This window comes from Mauremys mutica, chromosome 11 (assembly GCF_020497125.1).
Source record: "Mauremys mutica isolate MM-2020 ecotype Southern chromosome 11, ASM2049712v1, whole genome shotgun sequence".
Classification (NCBI taxonomy): domain Eukaryota; kingdom Metazoa; phylum Chordata; order Testudines; family Geoemydidae; genus Mauremys; species Mauremys mutica.
The window spans coordinates 83,666,500-83,692,575 of NC_059082.1; the positions used below are offsets into that span (position 1 = coordinate 83,666,500).

Below are 26,076 nucleotides of genomic sequence, written 5' to 3' on the forward strand. Positions count from 1 at the left end.
CAGGCAAAATCTCACCCTCAAAGATGTTTCAATAAGTTTCTTTTCTCAGACTGGACACCTTCCTAGTCTGGGCACAATCTTCTCCCCTGGTACGGCCCTTGTTCCAGCTCTGGTGGTAGCTAGGGGATGTCTCATGATGGCTCCTCCCCGTTGTTCTGTTCCACCCATTTATCTCTCTTTTGCATAAGGCGGGAATCCTTTGTCCCTCTGGGTTCCCACCCCTCCTAACTGGAAAAGCACCAGGTTAAAGATGGATTCCAGTTCAGGTGACATGATCACATGTCCTGTGAGACCCCCCCAAGCCTTCATTCCTCCCAGCCTGACTCACAGGAAGGCTGCCTGCAAACAGAGCCAGCCATGTCAATTGTCCTGGTTGATGGGAGCCATCAAGATTCCAAACCACCATTAATGGCCCCACTTTGCATAATTACAATAGGTCCTCAGAGTTATATTTCATATTTCTACTTTTAGATACAAGAGTGGGACATTTATAGAAATAGGATGATCACACTCAGTAGATTATAAGCTTTGTAATGATACCTTACAAGAGACCTTTTGCATGATGCATATTCCAGTTACATTATATTAACTCATTAGCATATTTTTTATAAAATCATATAGACTGCAGTGTCACAGGGCTGTCTGCTGATATCTCCAAGATCAAGTAATTGGCCAATTTGTCTTTCATCTTGAATTCTTCCACTTCAAGTAAATGTAGCACCAATGAAAAGTTGGGATGGGAAGAGGGGAAAGAGTGCCAGGAGCATGTGGCTGCATAGACTAGCTGTAAGCATAACTTCAAGGTTGCAAGCCTGCCTGTTTATATCCTAGAAAAGATGTATGGCATCACCAATCCTTGCTGAACTGGAGTGCCCCCTCTGTTCTAGTACTGCTCAGGGCTTGAAAAGATGGCAAGCTGTGTCAAATTCTGCAGCAGCATGTGGGTGGGGAAGGAGGGTGGTGTTAGCTGAAACATGCAAGTGTTTAGCAGCATGGGAATCCCTGTCTACATAGCAGCTTGGGTGATCTATAGAAAACACCTGAAAAACCTGGAGCACCAGCACTTTCTTCAGAAGATCCTCAACCTAAAGTGGGAGGATTGTCACACTAATGTCAGTGTCCTCACAGTGGCCAACATCTTCAATGTTGTGGCCCTGATTATCCAGCACCAGGTGAGGCAGAGCAGGCACTGTGTGCGCATGGCTGATACACACGTACCAAAACTGCTGTATGCCCAACCGGGGAGGCCAAAAGAAACGCTTTAAAAAGACCCTCAAGATGGACATCAAGAGATGTGGCATCGACACCACACACTGGGAGACAACAGCCGAGGATAGGGATAACTGGCCAAGATGTGTCAGGGAGGGAACGTCCACTTCTGAGGAAAACCGCCTTGCCCATGTCGCAGAAAAACGCCAGAAAAGAGAAACAATCACGAAGCAGTGCAGTCACAGGCCAACGCTGCCTTCCAACACCACCTGCAATGAGCCCGCGGCTCAAGGATCACACTCTGCAGTCACCAACGGACCCATGAAAAATAAAGCCTGTGAAAGAGATCACCCTCGACCTCAAGCTATCGCTGATGACGACAAAGCCGCTATTACCATGGCAGGGGCTTGATGTGTCCCTTGAGCCTATTAAAATTGTAATGTCGGCATGACCTAAATGCCCACGCTAAAAGCCTTGGATGTGCCTTAGGTATCCATGACCAGTTCTGCGATGAAGCACCAAGCTGTTACAGGGCTTTAGATTCAAAGCAGGCTTGCATCAGGTTTACCAAAGCTGAAAGACTAGCAATTGCACCTTGTGTTTTCCCCTCCACTCCTACATACACACAATCTCCTTTGTTACTTTCTCGTTGGTGATGATCTGGGTCTTCCTCTGCCTCTGGAAATGTTGTCTTCCCTGTAGTATTACCAATTGTCTCTGCTGATGGGTGAGACAGGAGCACCAGCAGCCTTTTGCAGAAGGTCCCACCCCCGAAATACCGCCAATGACAGAGGTGGCAGAAGGTCCCGCCCCTGAAATACTGCCGATGACCGCAGTGGTTGAACATCCAGCCGCCGCGGTCACCGCCCCCAAAATATTAGCGCCCTAGGCGACCACCTAGGTCACCTAATGGATTGCGCCGGCCCTGGGGTGAGATAAGGCAGGTAATTTAGGGTGAATTTCTTCCTGTCAGCTCTTCTTCTTCCCTTATCTCTTGAGTAATCAACTATCTTGGATAAAGCATTGAAGAATACAATGTACGGAGAAATATTGTCCTAGCTAGAAGGACGGGGATAGTTGTTTGTTATATGGTCCAGTGGAATCTATGAAAGCTACCCCCTTTCTAACATCTTCCAGCTTGCAACCATTTGTTTGGAGCAAGCTGGAAAAACAGCTGAAAGATGCAGCAGCCAGGGGGTAGAAAGGATAGAATTGTTGTACTGAGTGTAAGCTTTCCTCTAGAGTTTTTAGTTAAATGGACCAGCTGCAATGAAGCTTGAAAGTAGGTCAAAATTGCTCTAGGGTTACAATAATGATCAAAGGAGCGTGTGCTACAGAGCCAGCTTTAGGGGTGTTTGAAGGGAGGAAGATGTGATGAGAGAGAGAGTGTCCGGCTGTTACGTCTGCACTGGATCATTAGACTAATGCAGCCTGGTCTAGGTAGTCTGCAGACTAATGCAGTCTGGTCTGTCCCTTCTGTCACCTTTTCTTAGGGAAACTTGGTCTGTCTAGGCAATGGGAATAGTCTCACTATTTCTTCATGTTGCCTTCTGCATGATTCCCATACGCCTGAACCTGCTTCCCTCCCCTTGAGGGGCAAACATCTCCGATCTCCTCTCCAGAGCCCACTCCTTGGTCAGGGCTCTGGAACCAAACTGGCCTTTGCTGCACAACTCAGGCCCACAGATGATATGTGAAGGGGGGTTGGGGAGGAAGTCATTAACGTGGAGTCCGAGTTGGAAGCAGCGATGTCCTTCTCTCGCTGCAGCAAGCTGTGGCCGATGGCTGCATCTCCTGCCTCTTGGTACTGCTGCCTTGCTCATATCCCTCCACGCCTGTCAGCTCATGTCTCTGATCTCAGGAGGCTGTAGCTCCTCAGGGCGCTGGTGGCTGTTTTCATTTGTACTGTGCACATTCACGGCATTCTATAAAGGATAATGTTAGTGACAAAGAATGGGAGCCAGGCCAAACTGATGGCGCCTGTAACTCAGCAGAGCTTCCCTGGCTTCCGTGAAGCTGCACTTGTAAATGCCGACTCTCAGAGTCTAGCCTGCAAGCTGCGAATTGCATTTCCTAGTAATGGTGTCCAGGCTGTCTCTATTGGTTTATATTACGGTTCATTTAAATATCTGAAATTGTATGCAAAAGGAACTGGTAGTGGAACGGCTGGATGAGAGGGTGGGGAAGAGTGGCCATCCTTCTCCACATGGGTCTGCTTCCACAGCCCTCAAGGACCTTTTAAGGGGACTCTGGTTCTAGTAAATCATCCATTAATTCCTCTGGGGACTGACCAGCTGTTTTAATCTGGGAGCTGAATGAAATGCTGTTGCAGTTTAATGTAGCTCTAGATGTTGTACTAGTCACTTGCATCTTTTAATCCCTTTCATTTACAGTCATGCTCAGTCTCCGGGCTGCTGTGAGACAGGGAAACCCACATTTCTCAGAGTGGCAGCCGTGTTAGTCTGTACCAGCAAAAAGAACGAGGAGTACGTGTGGCACCTAGGAGACTAACAAATTTATTTGGGCATAAGCTTTCGTGGGCTAAAACCCACTTCACTGGATGCATGCAGTAGAAAATACAGTAGGAGGCTATATCTTCCTACTGTATTTTCCACTGCAAGCTTATGCCCAAATAAATTTGAGAGTCTCTAAGGTGCCACAAGTACTCCACGTTCTTTTTCCATATTTATCAGGAACTGAAAATACACTCCACTGTAGTTATCTTTTTATCAAGACATTTTCTTTGAGCCAAGAGTTGTATAAGTCCTGGGAGGTTGCACACATGAAAATGAGTGGCCTGGTGCCATCATTCACTGCTTGGAAAGCTGAGGCGACTAGCTGTGCGTACCAGAGCTGAGATCGAAGTGTGGTTCTTTCCCTTGGTTTCCTGTGGGATTCCACAGAAACCAAATTAATCTAGAATTTCTCTGGGGGCAGTGGCCCTCTTCTAGCCACGTTTTTGTCAGTAAAATGGCCAGTCTCTACAGAAACTCCTCTGGAAATTTCCATTTCTTTTATAAGCAGTGTGGTAGCATCTTCAAGCAACAGAAGGACAAATAAGATCTTTAAATGTTCATAGGCTAATAAAACCTATGTAGGCACAGCTGTTTCTGTGAGTTCTCATTAAACGTGTGTAACATTGGGATTACTAGTCTGTAAAACCAAATACTTTTGACAACTGTACATGAAGATAAGGCCACATCACGTGTTGCCTTTGCATTGTTATCGTTATTGCTCTTTAAAGAAAACATGTTAACTATTATGCTAGCAACGTATGCTGAATTAAGAAATGGGTCAGTGTGTTTTGTTGGTAGGTGTATAAGGAACAGTTGTCTGTATGGACCTTTATTGTATGGAAGAATTTACTTTCCAAATAAGCCCTCCACATGGAAACCCCCCAAGAAAGCTACATTAAGCACAAACCCTTCCCTGGAATAGCATTAACATTTCATACAATTAAAAAAAAATCCAGGTTAAAACACTTTGGTCCATCTGGCCCCGAGCGAGGCACTTTTGAAAATGCCCCTGGGTGCCTTTGCAGCTGTAGGTGCCTAAAGATGCATCTTGAGCTGCCTTTGGGAAATCTGGCCTTCAGGGGTAAGGGCAGTCTAACACTCACACACAGTGCTGATTTGTATCTCTTTAGTACAGGCATCTCTTGTTGGATTGCAGTGCAGCCTTCCTATGGCTACGTATTCCTTCCTCTGCTTCTGCTCTTGCTGATGGATGGATGGATGCAGGGAGTCTTTGCTCCGTTGCTCCTGACCCGCACTGTTTTGGTAGGCTCCTGTTCGTTCAGTTTCCTACTAATGTTTCCTTTGTAAAATACACAGTTGCTGTTGTCATTTATTGAACAAACCCACATTATCAGCTGAAGCGCAAACAAGCCAAAAATAATGCTTGCTAAGGTGAACCGATTTCCTCTGTTACCGTCCCCACGCCTTTGCCTAGCTATTCCAGTTCGTACACATCCAACTCTATAAGCTTACACTAAATGAGAGTGGCTGCCAGGTTTTTCATGTATTTCAACTGGGGAAGGGGAGGTCCGTAAAGGAATTATTTGCGTTTCCTTGTGTATGAGTGACTCCCTAAATGAAAGATAGGAATGATACTGCTTCCACACCTAGCCTGAGTCCCAGAAAAAACAGTTAAGGTGGAGTTTAGGTTGAGCGTGTGAGTGTATATCAGGCATTTAGGATAAAATGCATCATAACGAGGTTGTAATTATCTTAAAAACAATCACTATAAATCCAGGAAAATCACAGTGAAGGTTAAACTTTAAAGAAAACTAAACATGTTAAGGTCTGGAAATGCACAACTAGGGCACCCAACCAACCTTAACTCTGCCCTGTTGTGACACCATACATTAATTACATGATTAATGCGTATTAATGATTGTCCCAAATTAGATTAAACTGATGTCTAAAGACACACTATAGACAGTATGACCAATTTTTAAAATTATTTTTATAATAAACTCAAATGACTTAATTGATTAGAAGATTAATTCTGTACTCAAAGTGTGAGTGCTGGAAGTGTGGGGAGGAGTCACTGGGTTTTTCGTACAGAACAACATGGTTGGATCCCTGCTTTAAGTGCAAAGCTGAACTCAACACAACTGCTGTCTCCAATACCGCAAATGCTATTAGAGGTCTAATAGAACTGTACACTGATTTATTCTACTCATTATAAATGTCGAACAAATACGTTAGCTCTTAGGGCACTGCTGGCGGTGCCAAGGTGCTGATTGTTTCCAGTCTATAAGGTCCCCTGGCACTTCTCATTAGAGTGGAGCTGTTAAGTGTTCTGGCTGAATTCTAGTTTGGCTAATTGCATTCTGCCTCCCTATATTCATTCCTCGGCAATTTGTTCTCCATTTCCTATCCTGAATGTAGCCCCCATAGGGTCAATTGCATTTCAGTGGTGGATGAAGTAATCCCTAACTGTTGCTTGGGGAGGGCAAGGAGGGTTAATTGGTCGAAGTGTGTAAAGCCCTTTGAGATCCTCAGCTGGGAGGTGCTAAAGTAGAGCAAAATAGAATTGTAGAAATGGGGGACTGGAAGGGACCTTGATAGGTCATCTAGCGCAGACCCCTGCACTGAGTATTATCTAGAGACCATCCCTGACGGGTGTGTATCTAACCTGTTCTTAAAAATCTCCAATGATGGAGAGTCTACAGCCTCTCTAGGCAATTTGTTCTTTTGCTTAACTACCCTGACAGGGAGCTTTGCCTAATGTTTAACCTAAATCTCCCTTGCTGCAATTTAAGCCAATTACATCTTGTCCTGTCCTCAGTGGATATGGAGAACAGTTTATCCTCCTCTTTATAACATTGTTTTATCTACCTGAAGACTGTTCTCGTGTCCCCTCTCAGTCTTCTCTACTCCAGACTAAACAACCCAGTTTTTTCAGTCTTGTTCTCTGAAACACTTGCAACCCCTCCCAGCTTGTATTGTCTGGAAGCTTTGCAAGTGTCCTTTCTATGCCATTGTCCAAATCACTTACAAAGATATTGAACAGAACTGGACCCAAGACAGATCCTTCCGGGCCCCCGCTCGATAAGCCCTTCCATTGATATCCACTCGCTGAGCACGGTCACTGTTGTTTATCAGTATGCTCCGTATTGTCCCTTCTTTTGACATGACAACTTGTCTTGTGGGGTAGCTTCGCTTCCCTCTGCCGTTCAGGAGTTTGTTGCATTCTTTACCCTTGGAAAATAAAATGTGTGGCTCTAGCTGGTGTGGAACAAGAGCAGCAAGTCTGCTCAACATTCGAGCAGAAGGGCAGGAAACTCGCGAGCAAGCAAAACCGTGCTCTGGCTGATAACCGCTGGCTGGCTGCAGAGTCACTCACGAGCCTGCCAAAGCTGTTGCCTTAGGAAATGGGGAAAAGATGCGATATTTCTGTGAATAAGAATAGCAGCGGCATTTCCACTCCTTAGACTGGAATTATAAGGGCTCCCAATCTGCCCGCCTCAGGGCATAAAGAAATCAGCAGAAAATCCCTTACATTACAGTGCTGAAGTGGTAGCTGAAATATGGCTATCAACCAGTTTAATCTATGCGCAGCGTATCTGAAGCACCTGCCACCTTGGTAGTGTTTATCTATTGCCTTTGTAGATCATTGCCTTCCTCTACAACATTAGGCACTGGCTACTGTTAGCTAAAGGAAATCTGGCTGAATTGAGGATTGGTCTGTTCTGCCAGGGTGCTAGATAGCAGATCAGATGGATCATTCGGCTGTTCAAGACTAGCAGGAGGTGGAAAATCTAACTGCCTGGATCACCTGTGCGTTCGCTGTGGCAGAGGATGGAAAGCTGGAGTAGATGGCCCCATGGTCTACCCCCGTTATGGCACCTGCTATACTCTTGTTTTTCTATGACGAGAGAAGGGAGGCCTAATAACCCCTCTAATGAAACGGACTGTGCTCCACCCACAGAGTGGATCATAGCGGTGAGCAAACGCCAGGGCAGCTACCATGATGAACGTTGCATTGAATTAAAAAAAGTAAATTAAAAAAGTAAACAAAACTGTATCATGTTAGATGCACGGCCAGTAGGAAAAGCAAAGGGGCCTACACCAACATGCACAGCAATCTCCTGTAGGACCTTCGGAAAATACTCTACCAGAGGAACAAGACCGTGAGAGATTGTTGAGACAGGTCGCCGATAACTGACCCAGTTTGCTGAAGCACTGTGGTCTATTCATGATCATGGGGTAGCTATAGGCCATTCTGTGTGTTGCTCTCCAAAGATTTTGCTTTTTTTGAGTCATTTTCCTGTTCTTTTGGTTTTATCGTTTGAAATAAGATTTACTTGGGCATGTTAAGTGCTCTTTGGTGATCTTATTGCATTGGGGTCTTCAATGTGTTTGTCACATAATTGTATAATTCCTACCAGTATTATTTGATGTCTGTGCATATCCCACATCAGAGGTTTCCAGATCCATTCCATGTTAGTTACTCAGTGGAGGAAGGCTGTTGAATTAGATGCATGGGACCAAATTCAGCTCTGGAATAAGCAGGTGCAACTTCCATGGACATTAGCGGTGGAATGTACTTAGAGATGGATCAGGATGGCAATGTCCTCGTTAGATAAGGGAAATTCGGAAAGAGATCCTTAGTGCTTTGCTGTCACTGCTGGGCATGGTAGGAAGTGCTGCTGCTAGGAGCTGTTCCTGGAATCTTGCACATGTGCACTAAAAGGCTGGTGTCCTGGAGCAGCTGTCCCATATGCATCCTCCATTTGGAAGAGCATGTCTTTTAAATTAACAGTGACAGGTGTGGAACTCCCGAGTGCCTGCTGAGTCACCATTCAGAGCAGATTTGTATCGGGGGCTCACTGTTCCCAAATTTAAAATGGGGATGACAATAATAACTCTCTTTTCAAAACTCGGAGAGAAGCACTGGATGGGGAATCAGGAGCCTTAGCTTCTAGTCCTGGCTCTGCCACTGATCTATTCTCAGGCAAATCAATTCCCATTCTGTGCCTTCATTTCCCTTTTCACTCCTTTATCCATCTAGGGCCAGATTTTTAAAAGTATTGGGAATTAGGCACCTAAATACCTTTTAAAAATCTGTCCCATTGTCTATTTGCATGGTAAGGTCTTCAGAGCAAGAGCTGTCTCTCATCATGCGTACGTACAGCCCCTAGCACGATGCAGCTTTGCTCTGATCTCAGCTGGGGACTCTAGACACTACCGTACGATGGCACATTCGTTATACACTGATCGCTTTCTTATTTTTCTGGGTCAGTAAGGCCGTAGTGGATCCATCTCTGGGTTGGGACTGGAACCAACAGTTCTGAAATTTCACAAGAGAACCTGTTCCTGAGGCCCATTCAGCCCCGTGTGGTGGAATCAGGGTCTGGATAGCTCAGAGAAACATTTGGAGCCAAGCTGCTTACACGAGTTGGCTGCAAACGGTGTGCGGTTATCCAGCACTACAAGAGATTCCTCTCTACTGCACCTGTCTTGTTTGTTGAAGCTTCATTTCCAGTCCTGTGCTTAGCAATAACTAACCTCGACACTAATCTCTCCTGCAGCACATTCAAAAGAACCTCACTCTTCCCCAAACAAGTATGGTAAATATTTAAAAAGCTGCGGACTCTGGGCCAATGCTACAGTTTGAATTGTGGTCAGTCCGTGGTCTGAAGCCATTGCTTCCTTGGAAAACATTCCGAGAGTCGGATTCTTCTCTTGCTTGCTCCAGCCCTGTGTTGGTGCAACTCCATTGACTCAGTGGAGTTATTCCTGGTTGACCCATGCAAGTGCCAGCTGACTCAGGACATCGCTGCTTTTGTTGTGCACCTTAACTGCTCCTATCCCTTGCAATAATTACCCTAACACAGAAACCAGGTTTGGATTCCTTTAAGAGGAGGGCTCTCGCAGCTGGCAAGGCTTTTCTATGGTTGCTTAATTAATCAATAATGAAGGAGGAGCAGGGCCCTCCCTGGGGAGTAACGACAATCCGGGAGGAGTTGATAGCTCGGGAACCCTCGGAGGTTCTAGTCCCTGTTATATACGCTGCCTTGTGGTGGTTTATAAGATGAGACCAAGTGGGTGTTTTTCTAGGTGAATTGATTTGAACTGGTCTGTGCAGGGCACTGCTGGAGAGCTAAGCCCTGGAGATTAATTGGCTGAATCAGGGTTAGATAGCCCAGTGCTGAGAAGACTTATCCCTGGTCTTTAGAATGGAGTCTGTGGAGAGAGGGCCTGGACAGTTGGCTTCTTCTTTAAAAGCAGGCAAGTTGGATTCCCTCCGTCACTGCTGTGCTGGCCCTCCTGTGCTGTGCAGCCTGGGACCGTCCTCGCTGAGACAGGCAAATGGAAATTTCCTTCCCATCCCCAAAGCCTTGGGAAAACATCATAAAAACATCCCCAGGATTCTTTGCCTTTAGTTAATAGAGAAACAATCCCCATAAACCAGGCTCCTTAATTACCCACTACAAAAATAAAACCTCACCTACTCTTGCTCAAGGAATTCTGTAAAGCACTCTGCAAATCCATACAAAATCCCCAGGGTGGCTGGAGGCAGCTTGGGGGCCACTCCCACTCCTTCCAGTCCCCATCACCACAGCACCTCACAATCACCAACAGATTTTATTCTCAACCACCCCGGTGAGGACAGGAACCCTTATCCCCCTTCTCCAGCCAGGGAACTGACGCTCAAGGTAGATGAAGAGACTTGGCTACGAAGTCCGTGTCAGAGCCGGGAATGAAAGCCAGGTCTCCAGCACCCCGTTCACTAGATCATCCTTCCTCCTCTAGCATCAGCATCACTAGCCCTTCCACCAGGTCGCAACCCAGAGGGCAGGTCACCCGAAAAGGCAGGTGGGGACAGAGAAATAGATACAGACCCTGATGGAAGCAGAAATATTGGGGCCTTTCACCCTGGCAGAGGCTCTTGGTGCTACTCTGATGTGCAGGCAAAGAGGCAGCTGTCCTGACGAGGGTGTTACCAGGCCCCAGCCCTGCGCCTGAGAGTGGAGAGGCTTTGAGCAGTGCAGCTGGCGTGGCTACCAGGAAGAGTGCCTCTCCCCTGAGCCAGGGCATTGAACACCAGTCCAGAAACGGGAGCGCCTCAGCATTTCACCACCTTGAGCAAGAGTAGGTGAGATTTTATTTTTGTAGTGGGTAATTAAGGAGCCTGGTTTATGGGGATTGTTTCTCTATTAACTAAAGGCAAAGAATCCTGGGGATGTTTTTATGATGTTTTCCCAAGGCTTTGGGGATGGGAAGGAAATTTCCATTTGCCTGTTTCAGCGAGGACGGTCCCAGGCTGCACAGCACAGGAGGGCCAGCACAGCAGTGACGGAGGGAATCCAACTTGCCTGCTTTTAAAGAAGAAGCCAACTGTCCAGGCCCTCTCTCCACAGACTCCATTCTAAAGACCAGGGATAAGTCTTCTCAGCACTGGGCTATCTAACCCTGATTCAGCCAATTAATCTCCAGGGCTTAGCTCTCCAGCAGTGCCCTGCACAGACCAGTTCAAATCAATTCACCTAGAAAAACACCCACTTGGTCTCATCTTATAAACCACCACAATGCAGCGTATATAACAGGGACTAGACCCTCCGGGGGTTCCCGAGCTATCAACTCCTCCCGGATTGTCGTTACTCCCCAGGGAGGGCCCTGCTCCTCCTTCATTATTGATTAATTAAGCAACCATAGAAAAGCCTTGCCAGCTGCGAGAGCCCTCCTCTTAAAGGAATCCAAACCTGATTTCTGTGTTAGGGTAATTATTGCAAGGGATAGGAGCAGTTAAGGTGCACAACAAAAGCAGCGATGTCCTGAGTCAGCTGGCACTTGCATGGGTCAACCAGGAATAACTCCACTGAGTCAATGGAGTTGCACCAACACAGGGCTGGAGCAAGCAAGAGAAGAATCCGACTCTCGGAATGTTTTCCAAGGAAGCAATGGCTTCAGACCACGGGCTGACCACAATTCAAACTGTAGCATTGGCCCAGAGTCCGCAGCTTTTTAAATATTTACCATACTTGTTTGGGGAAGAGTGAGGTTCTTTTGAATGTGCTGCAGGAGAGATTAGTGTCGAGGTTAGTTATTGCTAAGCACAGGACTGGAAATGAAGCTTCAACAAACAAGACAGGTGCAGTAGAGAGGAATCTCTTGTAGTGATGGATAACCGCACACTGTTTGCAGCCAACTCGTGTAAGCAGCTTGGCTCCAAATGTTTCTCTGAGCTACCCAGACCCTGATTCCATCACACGGGGCTGAATTGGCCTCAGGAACAGGTTCTCTTGTGAAATTTCAGAACTGTTGGTTTCAGTCCCAACCCAGAGATGGATCCACTACGGCCTTACTGACCCAGAAAAATAAGAAAGCGATCAGTGTATAACGAATGTGCCATCGTACGGTAGTGTCTAGAGTCCCCAGCTGAGATCAGAGCAGGGCTGCACACCTCCTCCCCCACCCCTCCACGAGAAAGGATTGGGAACCGTGTACGCTGGCTTCGTTTCACTCGCCACAAAATGCAACTGCCTCTGTGGTGGGAAGCAACAGCCAGTGTAACGGCAGCAGAGCATGTTCATGTGCTTTACTATTTTTCTCTTGAAAAACATCTCAGGAGGCAGAAGGGCTAATGGCTCAGTGAGTTAGAGCACCAGCTTTTCTGCTGCTGGGAAGCCTGCAGCCAGGCTGTTCCGCTCCCTTTGGCCAGGAGCAGGAGTGCAGTAATAAGTGACTTCTTACTTGGGGTCTCTCCGAACCAAGGAACATGGCAAACACTCCATCTGGTTTTCACTTTGATCTTGCTTTCGTCCTGCATCCTGGAGCTGTGATTTATTGTCTCGGTTTGACTGGGGACGCTGGTGCTCCCTGCCCGCCTGCAGGAATTAAGCTGGCAGTAGTCAAGCGAGAGCAGGACTGGGCACTGCTTATGCCAAAAGCTCTTCCCATCTGCACGCCACATAGTCTGAAAGCCCAAGCAGCCGCTCACGCTGAAGGGAGTGTATGTGTCTCCTGGTGAGGACAGGGGTGGGTCCGGGTCCCGGCCTTGGTGTGATCCCCAGTATCACAGGGATGACAGTGCTTCCGCAGAGCTGAGAGAGCTCAAGCCCTCATTCCTGGGAACGCGCTTGAGTCTAACCCCCCAGTAGTGTGGACTTCCCTTTGCTTCTGCTGAGAAAGGGTTTTTAATGATGGTCACAAAGAAGGGGGAAGGTTGGTCAAAGAGGAGGAGGCTGGGGTTGGGGTAAGCACTGGGCCGGGGCTCAGGAGATCTGGAGCCATTTCTGGCTCTGCCACAGACTTCCAGTGTGATCCTGGCCATGTCACTTACTCTTTCTTTGCCTCACTGATCCCATCTGTTGAATGGGGCTAGCAGCACTCCCTCTCTCTCAACTCTGTCTGTCTTGTCTGCTTAGACTGTAAGTCCTTCAAGACAGGGCTTGTGTGGATGGACAGCATCTAGCGCAACGGGGTTCTGCTCTTGGTTGGTCCCTCTAGGTACAACCAGAATTGGCCGAGCTTGCAAACTCCCACACGTGTGTCTGTCTGTAACACAATAACTTTTGAACGCTGCAGCCAATCAGTTCCCAACTTCCAAGGAATGATCTCGACCCCAGAGGGCAGAGCTCTGTTGATTTAGGGGGGATATCGGAAAACCGAAAGGGCGAATGAGGGACACAGGGAGCCCCTGCCATCTAACAGCTGTGGGGCAGATGCTCAGCCAGCAAGAGGAGCTAGAGGGAGAGGAGAGAGATGGAGGTCTCATTCCTTCCCCCCAGCCCACTGCCTCCCCACAGCCTTCCCCTATGGTGAGGGGGGAGGGGAGGCACCAGCCATCTGCCCATCCCCTCCAATCCAGGGGAAGAAAGGAGGGAGACACAGAGACCCTGGGGCAGGGTGGAGAGGGATTCAAGTAATGGGGGAAGGAGGGCATGGAGGGGCACATGGGGTTCTCTGGTATGGGGGGAAGGGATAATGGGAGACACAGTCCCTGGCATGTGGGGAGGAGAGAAACGGGGGGACACAGACTCTGGCATGAGGGAGAGGGTGGGTGTTGCAGACAGTCCCTGAAATAGAGGAAGGAGGCACCTGGGAACCGGTGGGGTGGGGAAGCAGGGTGTGCAATGGGGTGAACCTATAGCAGCAATGCTGTGTGCAGCCCCTCGTAACGAAGAATGATGCCTCTAAAGTGCAAACTGCCCCCAAAGCTGGTGTGCTGGGCCGTGCCTGAGGACTTCTCTCCTGCTCACCGTGGAGCAGCTCCCAAGCCAAGGTTTGTGCCTGGGGTGCTTTGTTTCAGGCCTGTCCCCATCTTAACTTGGTGTGACCTGAGCACCCCTGGCCTCCAGCTTCGCATGGTCTAGTTTGGCTCCATTTCGCGTCAGTCGTGAAGGAGAGCCGTGAGCCGCCCGTGAGATGAGTCGGGGTCTCAGTCCACCCTTGCTAGGGACACAGCTCCTTTCTTTCCAGTTCACTCCGGCTTCAGCTGGGAACTACTTGCTCCAGGAGAACTTCCACCGGAGACCCGCCAGGGAGCTTTGTGTGAGGAAAGAACACAAGGCTGGTCTGTTTGTGGACGAGGAGGCTATTTTCCTTCTCCCCAGAGCCTGCTGCTGTCATAACTATTCTGCTTGCTTGCTCCTTTACAGACAAATAAGCGCCCCACACGCGCACACGCACTTGTTCTTGGAAAGGGAGCAAGACCAGGTGTGCAAATGGCACGTTACGCTCTGAGAACAAAACTCAGCAAAAGGCACTCAGAGCGTCAGGCCCATTGTCCCTCCAGCTGGCACTGACGCGGATTGTACTCTGCCCTTCACAAGGGGGAAAGAACCATAGTCCCCGACTTGGCAGAAATCCTTAACAAATCCTTGAACCATAGAACCGTTGAGATAAATAGCTTTCATACTCCTGTGGGCTGGAGTACCCGCCTCTCGGATTTTATTGCATTTTTTTAACAATGTAAATCCATTCCAATATTCTTTTAAAGCCTCCCATACGCTGTGTCTCTGTGCAGGTCAAGTAGGGAGCATTCTAATATTTCCATGAGACAGATAAGCCATTCCTCTAGGTGCAGGGTGATCATTGCTCGCTGAGGTCCTGCTGGCGTCAAGAGGTCTCTGCAGCTCCCAGAAGAACAGAGCACTCAGAAAGTAAGTACCTCAGTGTAACAAAGGCATTTAAAAAATCCACGCAGAATTTCTGCCTTCCAAACCCTTTTCAGTGGCTTGGCACCAGAAGGTCCCCTGTGGGCACCTGATCATAAGAGCCCGTATCTCTTATATGCTGTGTGAAGTGCCTAGCCCACTTGAGGCACTTAATAGGTAATTGGAAAAGTGCTCCCTGCTTTCAAAGCAAGCTGTCCCCGAAGGAGTTAAGCAATCTCGTGTTTGTATCTGGATTGTTCTGAATTGCATGTACTAATGTGAGGTGTCAATTCCGTGGTGAGCCTACTCGGCTGTCTGGCAGCGCCATCAAACCTCTGCCCGCTTCATTTCAGCTCCCCCGATGTCTGACCTGGAGTTTGGTGGCATGTCCATAAAGGAGGTGGAAATGGACGGCAAGTACAAACCGCCGCAGCCTCACTGGTACGAGCTGTATGCCCAGCCCTGCGTGGCCGAGCTCCTGGGGTCGGCATTGTTCATCTTCATCGGCTGCGCGTCAGTGATTGAGAACGTGGACGGCACGGGGAGGCTGCAGCCCGCCCTGGCACATGGGTTGGCTCTTGGGCTCATCATCGCCATTTTGGGAAACATCAGGTGAGAGAATTTTGGGGACTTGGCTACTTGGCACTGACTGTGCAGCGAGGGGCTCAGACAGTCACAGAGCAGGGGGCAGGCGTCCAAAACATAAAGGCTTCCTGACACCTCCCGGGAAAGCATGCAAATGTGGCTCTACTGACTGATAGCTAGCTAGAGTGAGCCTATTCTCTGTGTTTCTCCTGCCTCGTTTGTGTTTTGGATCAGTAGATATAATTGTAATAGTGATAATTAATAGTCACACTCTGCCTTGCACAGTGCCTTGCAGTTAAGGTTTATTATTGTTTGTATTACGGTAGTGTCTACAGTTCCCAGCAGAGATCAGAGCAGAGGGGCTATATGTACACATAGTGAGAGAGAGCTCTTGCTCTGAAGACCTTACAATCCAAATAGACAATGGGACAGATTTTTAAAGATATTTAGGCGCTTAACTCACAATATCTTTAAAAATCTGGCCCTAGAGGGATAAAGAGTGGGAAGGGAAACTGAGGCACAGAATGAGGACCAAATTGCCTGAGCTCAGTGGCAGAGCCAGGTCTCATGATTCCCAGTCCAGTGCTTCTCTCCGAGTTTTGCAAAGGTAGTTATTACTGTAATAATTATATTATTGTAATTGCATTATTAAAATTGGGATCAAAGCCCCAGAGAGAGAAAGATACAAATCTCCTCTGAACGGTGACTAAATCAGGCACTGGGGAGTTCCAGCCCTGTTCTCTCTCAGCCACTCCAGATCAAATTGCCCAGCATACAAGTGAAAAAGTTTCCCCCCACATTAATTGCCAGTCCTGCAAACAGCCTGTGTTCTGATGATCAAGGCACATCCTGTGTGGCTCACGTGTGATCAGCAGGAGTCCTGGACCAATGGAGGGATATTATGTCTTTGTCGTGTGAGGGTGGAATTAAAGTCTACACCTCAAGGTAAAGATTTTGCCACTGGGACTTAGCAATTCTGCTGATGATGCGTGAGCCAGAACAGAATCCAGCTCCCTCTCCCACAGCTGCTTTGGCTCAGCAAGGCTAAGAGGGAAGGATGGGTTTGTTAGTAAAGCCAGCAGCTGTGGCTCTGAGGGCCCTCAGGGAGCAGATCTGTTGAGCAAGGAGGTACGGTTTTTTACCATCAGAGTGAGCCACTATCTTGTTGTGGGAAGGAATAAAGAATCCCAGTCTTCTGACACCTGCTTCTTTGCTCTAACCTCTAGGTACGCTGCCTCATTAGCATCAAACCATGACTTTTTATTGCTTACAATTTCATCTGCTCTCCCTACTTATTCCTCAGTTAAAGACATCGGGCCAGATCCTCAGCTGGTGCACAGGAGGGTCACACCACTGATTTTAATAGAACAAAGCCCATTGATCCCATGGGATTTCTCAGTTAGCTGGAGATGATTGTGATGTCACAGATATGAATGATGAGTTCAGTTCAGGTGAGGAATAAGCAGCTGAAGGTGACGGAGCTCTGAGCTGCTCTCGGGTCACTATTCTCCAGGAATCACAAACCGTGGAAGAGAGAGACACGAAATCTCCACTATCTCTAAAAAGGATGCTCTGCCAACTTTTCCATAGGCCTCAGCAGCTTTTTAATGGTCGATAAAGCAGGTAGTTTCTGTACGAAGCAGAGGGTGTTTGCAGTCTTCCCGCTCTGGAACAAGGAGTGGGTTGTTCAATTAAAGTTTTTCTGCAAAAGCATCATTCTGAACCGACTACCTTGGGGTTAGAAGTTTGTTTCCAAGACAGAACAAAAAGGCTGCAAAAACAAGTTTGTTTTGATCAATGCTCCATAAAAAATAGGCTGGAATCCACATTTTATGACTCTTTATTAACTGCCTGTTGTTCGTTGTTATCTGTGGATTGGTTAATGTATACACAGAGTATACGTAGGCTAGCAGTGAAACCCAAGGACCCCATTAGCCTTTGCTGACAACGTGCCTAGTGTTAGAAGAAAAAACCATAAATGATGCTCAGGTTTCATGACTAGCGATAGATTGGATGCTCTGTACTCGGGTGGCTAAATAAACGATCCTTTTACCCACGAACAGACACACTAGGTGGGTCCCTGAGTATCCACAGGCCTGACTGAAATGCTAAATTGTTGGACTAGGCTGGTCTCCATTTCCTGAAAGCATCTATTACCTCTCGCAAAGACAGGGTTTAAGTCACCGACTGGACCAGTGAAAGTAGAGACGGGAAAGCTCTGTTCAGTCACCCCATCCATCCTCCTCAGCCAGGGCAAGGTTGTTCCCTCCAGCATTTCCCCTGCTGTGCTGTTTAGCCATAGGTCTGCCCCCCTTCCCACTCTTAGGCACTGCTGAATTTCATCCACTACTCTTAACTGTGCCCCTGTGACCACCTTAAACCAACTCCTCGCCTTCCTGGGCATTTATACCCTACAGATACACAGTTATAATGAGAGACCCTGAGTCTGGGAGCTCTTACATTTGTGCATAACTTTATGTACATGCTTAAATCCCAGTAAAGTTGATGGGACTTCACCACGTACTTCGTGTTTAAGGGTTTCCCTGAGTCAGGGCCGTATACTGCAAATATAGATCCTGCAACTCGCCTAGTGGACAGAACACTGGACAGGGCCTCAGGGCCTCTGGGTTCTATTCCCACCTCTGCCACTGGCCTGCTGGGAGACCTTGGGTAAGTCACTTGCCCCCCTCTGTGCCTCAGTTTCCCCATCTGTAGAATAGGGATAATGATCCTGACCTCTTTTGTAAAGTGCTTTGAGCTCTACTGATGTGAAGCGTTAGAGAAGAGCTAGTACTGTTGTTGGTATTAGGGCCGGGATTTGGCCCTATCATTTACATCGGGGGTCGGAAGCCTTTCAGCAGTGCTGTGCCGAGTCTTCAGTTATTCACCCTAATTTAAGGTTTCACATGCCGGTCATACATTTTCACGTTTTTAGAAGGTCTCTGTCTATAAGTCTATAATGTATAACTAAACTATTGTTGTATGTAAAGTAAATAAGGTTTTAAAAATGTTTAATAAGCTTCATTTAAAATTAAATTAAACTGCAGAGCCCCCCGGACCGGTGACCAGGACCCAGGCAGTGTGAGTGCCACGAAAATCAGCTCACGTGCCGCCTTCGGCACCCGTGCCATAGGTTGCCTACTCCTGATTTACATTTTCAGTCCCACACCAAGATTACAGCTGGAATTGGTCCATTGCTGCAGTATAAAGCCTTGGAATTTACCTGAAAACTTAATTAATTCTCTGCTGGTTCGGTCAATTAAATCCTAGCAACTCCATTACCTCTTTAATTAAAGCCGAATAATCAGAAATAATCACAGTTCCTAAACCCTCTGACTCATTAGCTTTGAGGGCAATTTATTATCAGGGTTTGGTTATGAAGCTAGTTCATTAATGAGCGTTCCCCCAGTAATCTGTTTTCATTAAAAAATATTTGCATTTGCCTCTCACTGGTACTTCTAGAGACCAGTGATTTAGGCCCTGTCACAAGACAAGAGGCCCCCATCCTGCATGTGGGATCCAGGCATGTGAACCCGTTAGCCTCATTACAGGATTGGGGGCATGCAATGCCTTGAGCGCAGGGCTCTGGTCACACACATCCCCTTGCAGGATCAGGACCATAGAGCTCTGGGATTCTGGGCTCCGGCCTTGAATATCATTCAGACTTCGCCTACGTGTGACAGGATGGAGTGTTGCACTGTGCCCCACCGCCCTGACTGGCCAGTGCTGAACAGCCTTTGCTCTCTTCCTGCTTTTCACAAGAGAGAAATTGTTCCAGAGAAGAGGCAAAGGATTCGGGGAGCGAAAACGAGGACCATTCGTATCAGCACTAGCTGATGTATGAAGCCTCGTGAGCCCTTGTCATCCCCTGGTGGAGCTGCTGCCGGAGGAAAGAGGCTAGCAGGCAGGGCGTTCTCCTGACGGAGGGAACCATGTGTAGGCCACACTCCTGCATGAGCTGGGGAGAGGGACAAGGAGACCCAAAGAGTCTTTCCCAGCTCTGATTTCTCTGGGAATCAAAGGAAGAACATCCCTACCCTCTCCTCATTTAACCCCTTCCCTTGCAGCAATGCCTGTGAGTAACTAGATCAGCACGGCTGCAGGGTAATCAGGGACCGTCTGTGCATCTTTACATCTGCGGAGACACAAATATACTCACATGTCGGGAAAGTGCCTGGCACACTGTGGGAAGTATCAGGAAAAGCCCAGCAATAATGACAGTTAACAGCCATTTCTGCTCCAGGGCTTTTTGCTGTTTTCATTCATCCTGTTTGGGGCTTTGCGTTTTCTTTGCGACTTGACGTCCAATACCCCAGCCAGGCAGAAGAAAGCTGCTTTTGGTCCCAGCTCTCCCAGCTGCCTGTGTGTGTTGGGCATCTCTAAACTCCCGTTGCCCTCCAGCAGGGTCCTGGCATGCTGGCGGCCAGGCTCACGGCTAGCCTGAGCAGGCATAGCTTCGTTACGCCAGCAGTGCATTTGGCCTGGGCTCCACAAGGACGTCGCGAGGGATTGGGGTTATCTCGATGTAACCCACGCAAGGAGAGAGTGGATCTTTGTCCCCCTCAAGAGGCTGGTCCACAGGAGAGATTACTGAGTCTGCTACTGCTACCAGCCATCGGCTTTAGCTCAAGTAGTGGAGGCTTGTGCTTTTGATGCAGGAAGTTCCATGGCCAGGCCCTGCTGATGGCCCAAGCAGGGTCAGTCACACAGCACAGCTTGTCAGTGAACAAATCCCTCCTGGGTCAGAACAGTGAATATGGGGAAAGGGAAAGAAAACCTGCAGGCCAAGTTCTGCTCTCACATTGCATGCAACAGCTTTGGGCAGCCAGGCCGGAACGAGGCGTCTTAGCCAATGGCACTTGTAAACTGTCAGCACCAAAGAGGAACCTTGAGGGAAACAGCAGGCGAAAGCAATGCTTGTTCCACGCCCTGGTTCCTCCCTAAAGGAAACCAGGGGCTGCATGTTGCTGTGGTCGCTCCCCTGGGAGGTGATAGCACCATCAGCTGCTCAGAGAGGCCTGCAGGTGCAAGGCTGGGAACTCTTTCTGAGCATTTCCCTTTCCTGGTTCCTGCCCCTACAAGTTAACAGTCCCTGTGCCCTGTTCTGGTGTAAGTAGCCCCCATCTTTAAGCTCCTGTAATCATAGAATATCAGGCTTAGAAGGGACCTCAGGAGGTATCTTGTCCAACCCCCTGCTCAAAACAGGACCAATCCCCAGACAGATTTTTGCCCCAGATCCCTAAATGGCCCCCTCAAGGACTGAACTCACAACCCTGGGTTTAGCAGGCCAATGCTCAAACCCCTGAGCTATCCCTCCCCCCTGGGTGCAGTCAGACTCTGGTTCCCTGTCCCAGCCTCAGAAGCTTTCCCCGACTTCTACCCCTTAATCATCTGTCCAGAATGAGCAGGGCAGGGCAGAATCCAACAGAGGCAGAGCAGGATTGTGAATCACTGCCCAGGCCTCTTACCGGTGTGCAGCTGCCTAGGTAACGGGTCAGTTTGAAAGAGCATAAGGTTTAACTGAGTCTGAATCCAGCTTAAAAGGGTCATTTCCAGCTGGGCTCAGATTCTTCTCCTTAGGGGAACTCGGGGTAGAGGGTCCCACAGCGGAGCCACTTAACATCTCTCTCCTGTTGATTCCAGCGGTGGCCATTTTAACCCAGCTGTCTCCTTGGCTGCATGGCTGATTGGTGGGCTGAACATCATGCTGCTTATCCCTTACTGGCTCTCCCAGCTGTGTGGGGGGCTGATCGGAGCTGGCCTGGCAAAGGTATGGAAATCAGGGTGACTCTTCCTTGCTAAGAAGATTAAAGGGTTAATTTCCTGGGGTCTTGGGCTCCCCTCCATGCAGACATGTGAAACTCAGCAGTGGGTACGGGCCCCTCAAAGGCACGTTACGTGGTTTGCGCTGTGTCAGAGAATAGTTTGTCATGCACCGTTGGGCATATGCTGGAAGCCAGCACCCAGCAGCTGTGTGAGCTGACGGAAAAGGCTGGGGAGATTATAGCATCCGATCCTAGTTTAATTTACAGAAGTAACATTGTGCTTGGAATGTGAACACAAATGGTGATGCGCAGCACCTCCGTTGTGGGTATGGAGTTCATGTAGTGCTTGGAGCTCAGGACTGGGAGCCACTGCTCCTGGGCAAGTCACTGCCCCAGCGCTCGGTGCTTCAGTTTGCCTGTCTTTAATATGGACATACCTGTTATACAGGGTGCTGGGAATCTTCATTAACTAACGTTCAGTGGCAGTTGCTCAGGAAGTGCCGCAGGATTATAGTTATGCATTCTTCTGTATATAATAAAATATTCCTCCCATCGGCTACAGCCATCTGCACTTCCCCCACTATTTACCATGGTCTTTCCCATTTCATGTTGCCCCTCTCATCCTCCAAAATACTTGATATATAAATAGCATCTACGTTGCAAACCATTAAGCAGATACCGGAGGTTAATTTCTTTACAGCTTTGCTAGGGTAGCTGGTGGCTAATCCACTTGTAATTATCTACAGGCTAAAAGCCTTTGCTAATGAGTTTACATTCGCTAGAGACTTAGGTTGACTTTCAGAAAGAAAGTGATCAGATTAGCTGCTCTCTGCCCTGATGTTATATCCACCTACACTGTCCTGACTGGGAACAACTAGCTACGGTGTGGAGATTGAAACTGTACCAATTCCAGGGCTCTCTCTTGTAGGTTATGACAGCAAATGACAGATACATAAACGCCACTGGAGCGGCTTTCACTAGCATCACAGATGACGGACAGATCCCCTCTGCCCTTGTGGGTGAGATTGTTATGACCATGTTCCTGGTCTTAGCCGTCTGCATGGGAGCCATCAATGAAAAAACCAGCAGCCCTTTGGCACCTTTCTGCATTGGCTTCACTGTCACCGCTGACATCCTAGCTGGGTGAGCCGGCACAGCCTTTTCTGTGTTCTGTGTAGCCTTGTACCTCTGGAGGAATGAGAGCTGCCAGACGTTCCTGTCTAATGGCTGCCCAGCAGCCCTGGGGAGATGAGTTGGTGGGTCTGGATTTAGTTTCTGTGGCAGACAATAAACAGTGATTAGAGTCTTCTCAGTAGAGAGTCCAAGGAGTGAATGGGCCGTGGTGGAAACTTCCCTGTTACAGGGGAGTAGGTGCAGGGCGGGGGCACACTGGGAAGCACAGTGGGGTGGAAGCTTGCCTGGTTGCACACATGCTGAATAGGTTTCATGGATATTCAGTTTCTGAAGTAACTGACGCTCTCCTGGTGAGGTTCTCTGGCCTGTGTTAGCCAGGAGGAGATGATCATAGTGGTCCCTTCTGGCCTTCATGTCTGGGAGTCACGCTGGCTGTTTTCACCAGCTTGTAATTCATGTTGGGAGGAATATTGGCCGCACATGGACAGAGCCCGATGATGGCGTCAGAAAAGGCCAGTCTGCAGGCATCTAGCATGCTGGATGCTTGAAGCCAGATCAAGTTTTTCAATGAGCTGTTGTGGGCGGATAAAGAAGAAAGTCCCCCCGAGCATTGCTTGTAATAGAAAGCCCTAAGGACAGAGAAGCCAGTTCATTTTGAGTATTTTTTATTGTATGTTCTGGCTGTTGTTAGGAGAAACTGTCCAGCTTGGCCTCAGCATGCACCAATTTTTCAAGCAAGCAGGCTGTTTACCTTCTTGTGTGCCGGGAATCAGATAACAAGAGCCTGCAATTATGAATGCTAATAGGTTATTTAAGGGAGAGCCCCCTCTAGTGGGATTTGAAGCACAGACGTCAGGTGCAAATGTTTATCCGTTGCTGGAAGATATGTATCAGTGCCCCTTCCGCAGCACATTGTGACCGACACACAGTAAAGAGCGTAAAACCCAAGCTGCTAACAAACCCAACATTTAAATTTAAAACGGACACTTTCATTTCCATGACATTAAGCTTTTTACAACTATAGGTGCTCCCTAGCTAACAGCTACTGCTGGAGTCCATACCGGTATGTTCCTAGGTCTGTCGGTGTTATTCAGATGAGTTTTACAATGGTCATTGTATTTTGTATAGTAGTTCTGATTACTCTAGTCAGCCATCAGTGGGGCATTATTACAGAGATTGTTACTTTCTGAAAACAATTTGTCCTTGGAGTTCCGTGGCAGAACATTGTATATTCAGCAGGATGAATTGTGTGACTGTTCATTTGTTTTCCCTTTCAGAGGCGCTATATCTGGGGCTTGCATGAACCCTGCCAGAGCTTTTGGACCAGCGCTTGTAGCAAACTACTGGGACTATCACTGGGTTTACTGGGTAGGGCCCATGGTAGCCAGCCTGCTAGTTGGTGCATTGATAAGGTAGGTGAGGGGACACTGTCTGTAGCGGAGGTGAAATGTGCAAGGAGAGGGAAAGCTGCGTGTACCTTGCCATGCAGAGGTCCTGGGTCTAATCTCCACATTGCCATGTACTGCTTGTGTCTGTTTCCCCGTCTGGACGTGGATAGTCACTAAGTGGCGAGTCCAGTCCCTCCTCTCAGGCCCAGATGGGAGGTTTTAGCACAGAGGGTCACCCTGGGAGTCGGAGCAGGAGCCGGTGAGCAGGAGCAATCTTCAGTCATTGGCTGTGGTGTGATCGGAACTGCTCCTCAGGCTACCCTGGCCAGTTGGTTGCATCCCCAGCCCCCAGCTATGGGGGAATGACTGGCAAATCCACATGGTAGTGGATCCAGAGGCCCTTCCCAATTCCCTGTCTCCCAACATCCTGCCCCTCGGAGGTGAGTTCTGTAGCACACGCAGTGTGAGCTCCTGCCACCCTCCCCACTCATCTTCTGATGCCGCACTAGAAATAAGGATTCTAGAGTCATCGGTGAAAGTGTTTTTCTGGGCCTTGATTGGCGGAAATCCCTCCCCTGGGTGATGCAAAGTTGGCTGGAGGGAATCTGCTCCCATGAATCAGAAGGCCAGAGGCACAGGAACAAAGTTCCCTGATCAAAAAGAATCAGCAATAAAAGCTTCAGCCAGATCCTAGCCAGCTGCGGAGGCGCTGCGGCTCTTCCAGCCCCTTGCTCTGGAGTTTTCCCCTCTCTCTCTGAATGAGGGCAGTCCCGTACCTATTTCATGGGCATGCCCAGCTGGAAACCGGGGGACGTCTAGAATCCTCTGCATGTTCCCAGAGTCCCTGTGAAGGAAGAAACATTGTAGAGGTATAAATCATCCCTGAACACAGCATGTTATCCTGCTCTTTCTGGAGCCATCACTCTTCCCTCACCAACCTCCCACCCATTTCTCTCTTTCCCTCCCGCGGGGCAGGGTCCGACCTGGAGTGGGACAGGGAGGTTGTGTTTTCTTTGCCTGTACACAGCCCTGCACTCCTGGGGTGGGGATGGTACATATGCTGCCCATGCTCATCTCTCTTTGTTTTGCTCCTGAAGGCTCCTGATTGGCGACAGGAAAATCCGCCTGCTCCTGAAGTGAGCCCTGGATTGGGCCTGCCTGCGGGACACAATCACTTTTGGATAGGAAATTGGCTCTACTTGGCCCTCGGGAGAAACTCTGCTTCACCTCACACCAGTGCCTCCGTTCTCATTGTCTGATCCCAGCTTTCCAGTCTGTTTCCCCAGAGAGCAGCTGTTGGCAGGATGAGCCCACCTGAAGCTACAGATTCTGTAAAAAACCAAACAAATCCAAACCAAAAAAACCGATTGTGTTGAGATTAAAGCAAAGGCCTGGCTGGCTGGGTAGGAGCGCTAGGAGCGCTGGCCTTTCCTCTCGGGGCTGGGGCAGTGCCCTCTTGCTACTGCACAAATGGCAGCCAGGAGCCAGAGCAGTTGTCCTGGGGATGGAGATAAGCTAAAATGGGCAGGAGGGTCTGCTGGGCAGTGATGAAGCAGGGCTGGCCTGGTTTGCCCAGCGCTCCCGCTGGCATGACGGGGTGCGGCTGCAGCACCTCGATGATGCCAATGCGCTTGCTGCTCCAGTCGCTGGGGAAATTTGCCTCCTTTACTGTTCTGTTCTGGAGATGGGAGCGCCCATCCCTGTGTTCCCCTGGCCCTACTGCGTTCCCGGCGCAGCACACGTGGGGCTTCTGGAGAAAGCACTTTATCACTGTGTCCCACGGCCCCATCCCCTGTGCTGGCTCTCCAGCTCCCCAGGGCTGGCTGACATCTCCGCTGGTTGCCAGACGCTGTAGTGAGGAGCCTGCTCTAATCCTAATAAGGTGAATAAAAGCCGAGTTGAACAGAAATGCCTGTGGAATGTGCGTCATAAGTCACTGCGCCGACACTAATTGATTTCTGAATTCTTAAAAAACCAAAACAAAATGGAAACAACCTCCAAACAGTTGACCAGAATGTAAATTCACAGAAACATGGCAAGGCGCTTCCCAGCACCGGGTGGCTGAGCAAGGTCACTGCCCCGCTGGGAGCCCGCCCTCTGCATGTGCCCGCCCCGCTGGGAGCCTGCCCTCTGCATGTGCCCACCCCGCTGGGAGCCTGCCCTCTGCATGTGCCTGCCCCGCTGGGAGCCTGCCCCTTGCGCCCATCCCCGCTGGGAGCCTGCCCTCTGCATGTGCCCGCCCCGCTGGGAGCCTGCCCCTTGCGCCCATCCCCGCTGGGAGCCTGCCCTCTGCATGTGCCCGCCCCGCTGGGAGCCTGCCCTCTGCATGTGCCTGCCCCGCTGGGAGCCTGCCCCTTGCGCCCATCCCCGCTGGGAGCCTGCC

The 26,076-nt window shown here is 49.0% G+C and overlaps 1 protein-coding gene across 1 annotated transcript; it reads left to right on the forward strand.

The window, feature by feature from the left end:
- Positions 1 to 14,330: 14,330 nt before the first annotated feature.
- On the forward strand, positions 14,331 to 25,602 carry AQP8 (aquaporin 8). The gene is made up of 6 exons (XM_044981227.1): positions 14,331 to 14,827; positions 15,175 to 15,433; positions 21,050 to 21,176; positions 22,100 to 22,314; positions 23,583 to 23,717; positions 24,791 to 25,602. The coding sequence occupies exons 2-6, from the start codon at positions 15,183 to 15,185 to the stop codon at positions 24,831 to 24,833; spliced, it is 771 nt and encodes a 256-aa protein (XP_044837162.1). The 5' UTR covers positions 14,331 to 14,827; positions 15,175 to 15,182; the 3' UTR covers positions 24,834 to 25,602.
- Positions 25,603 to 26,076: the final 474 nt, after the last annotated feature.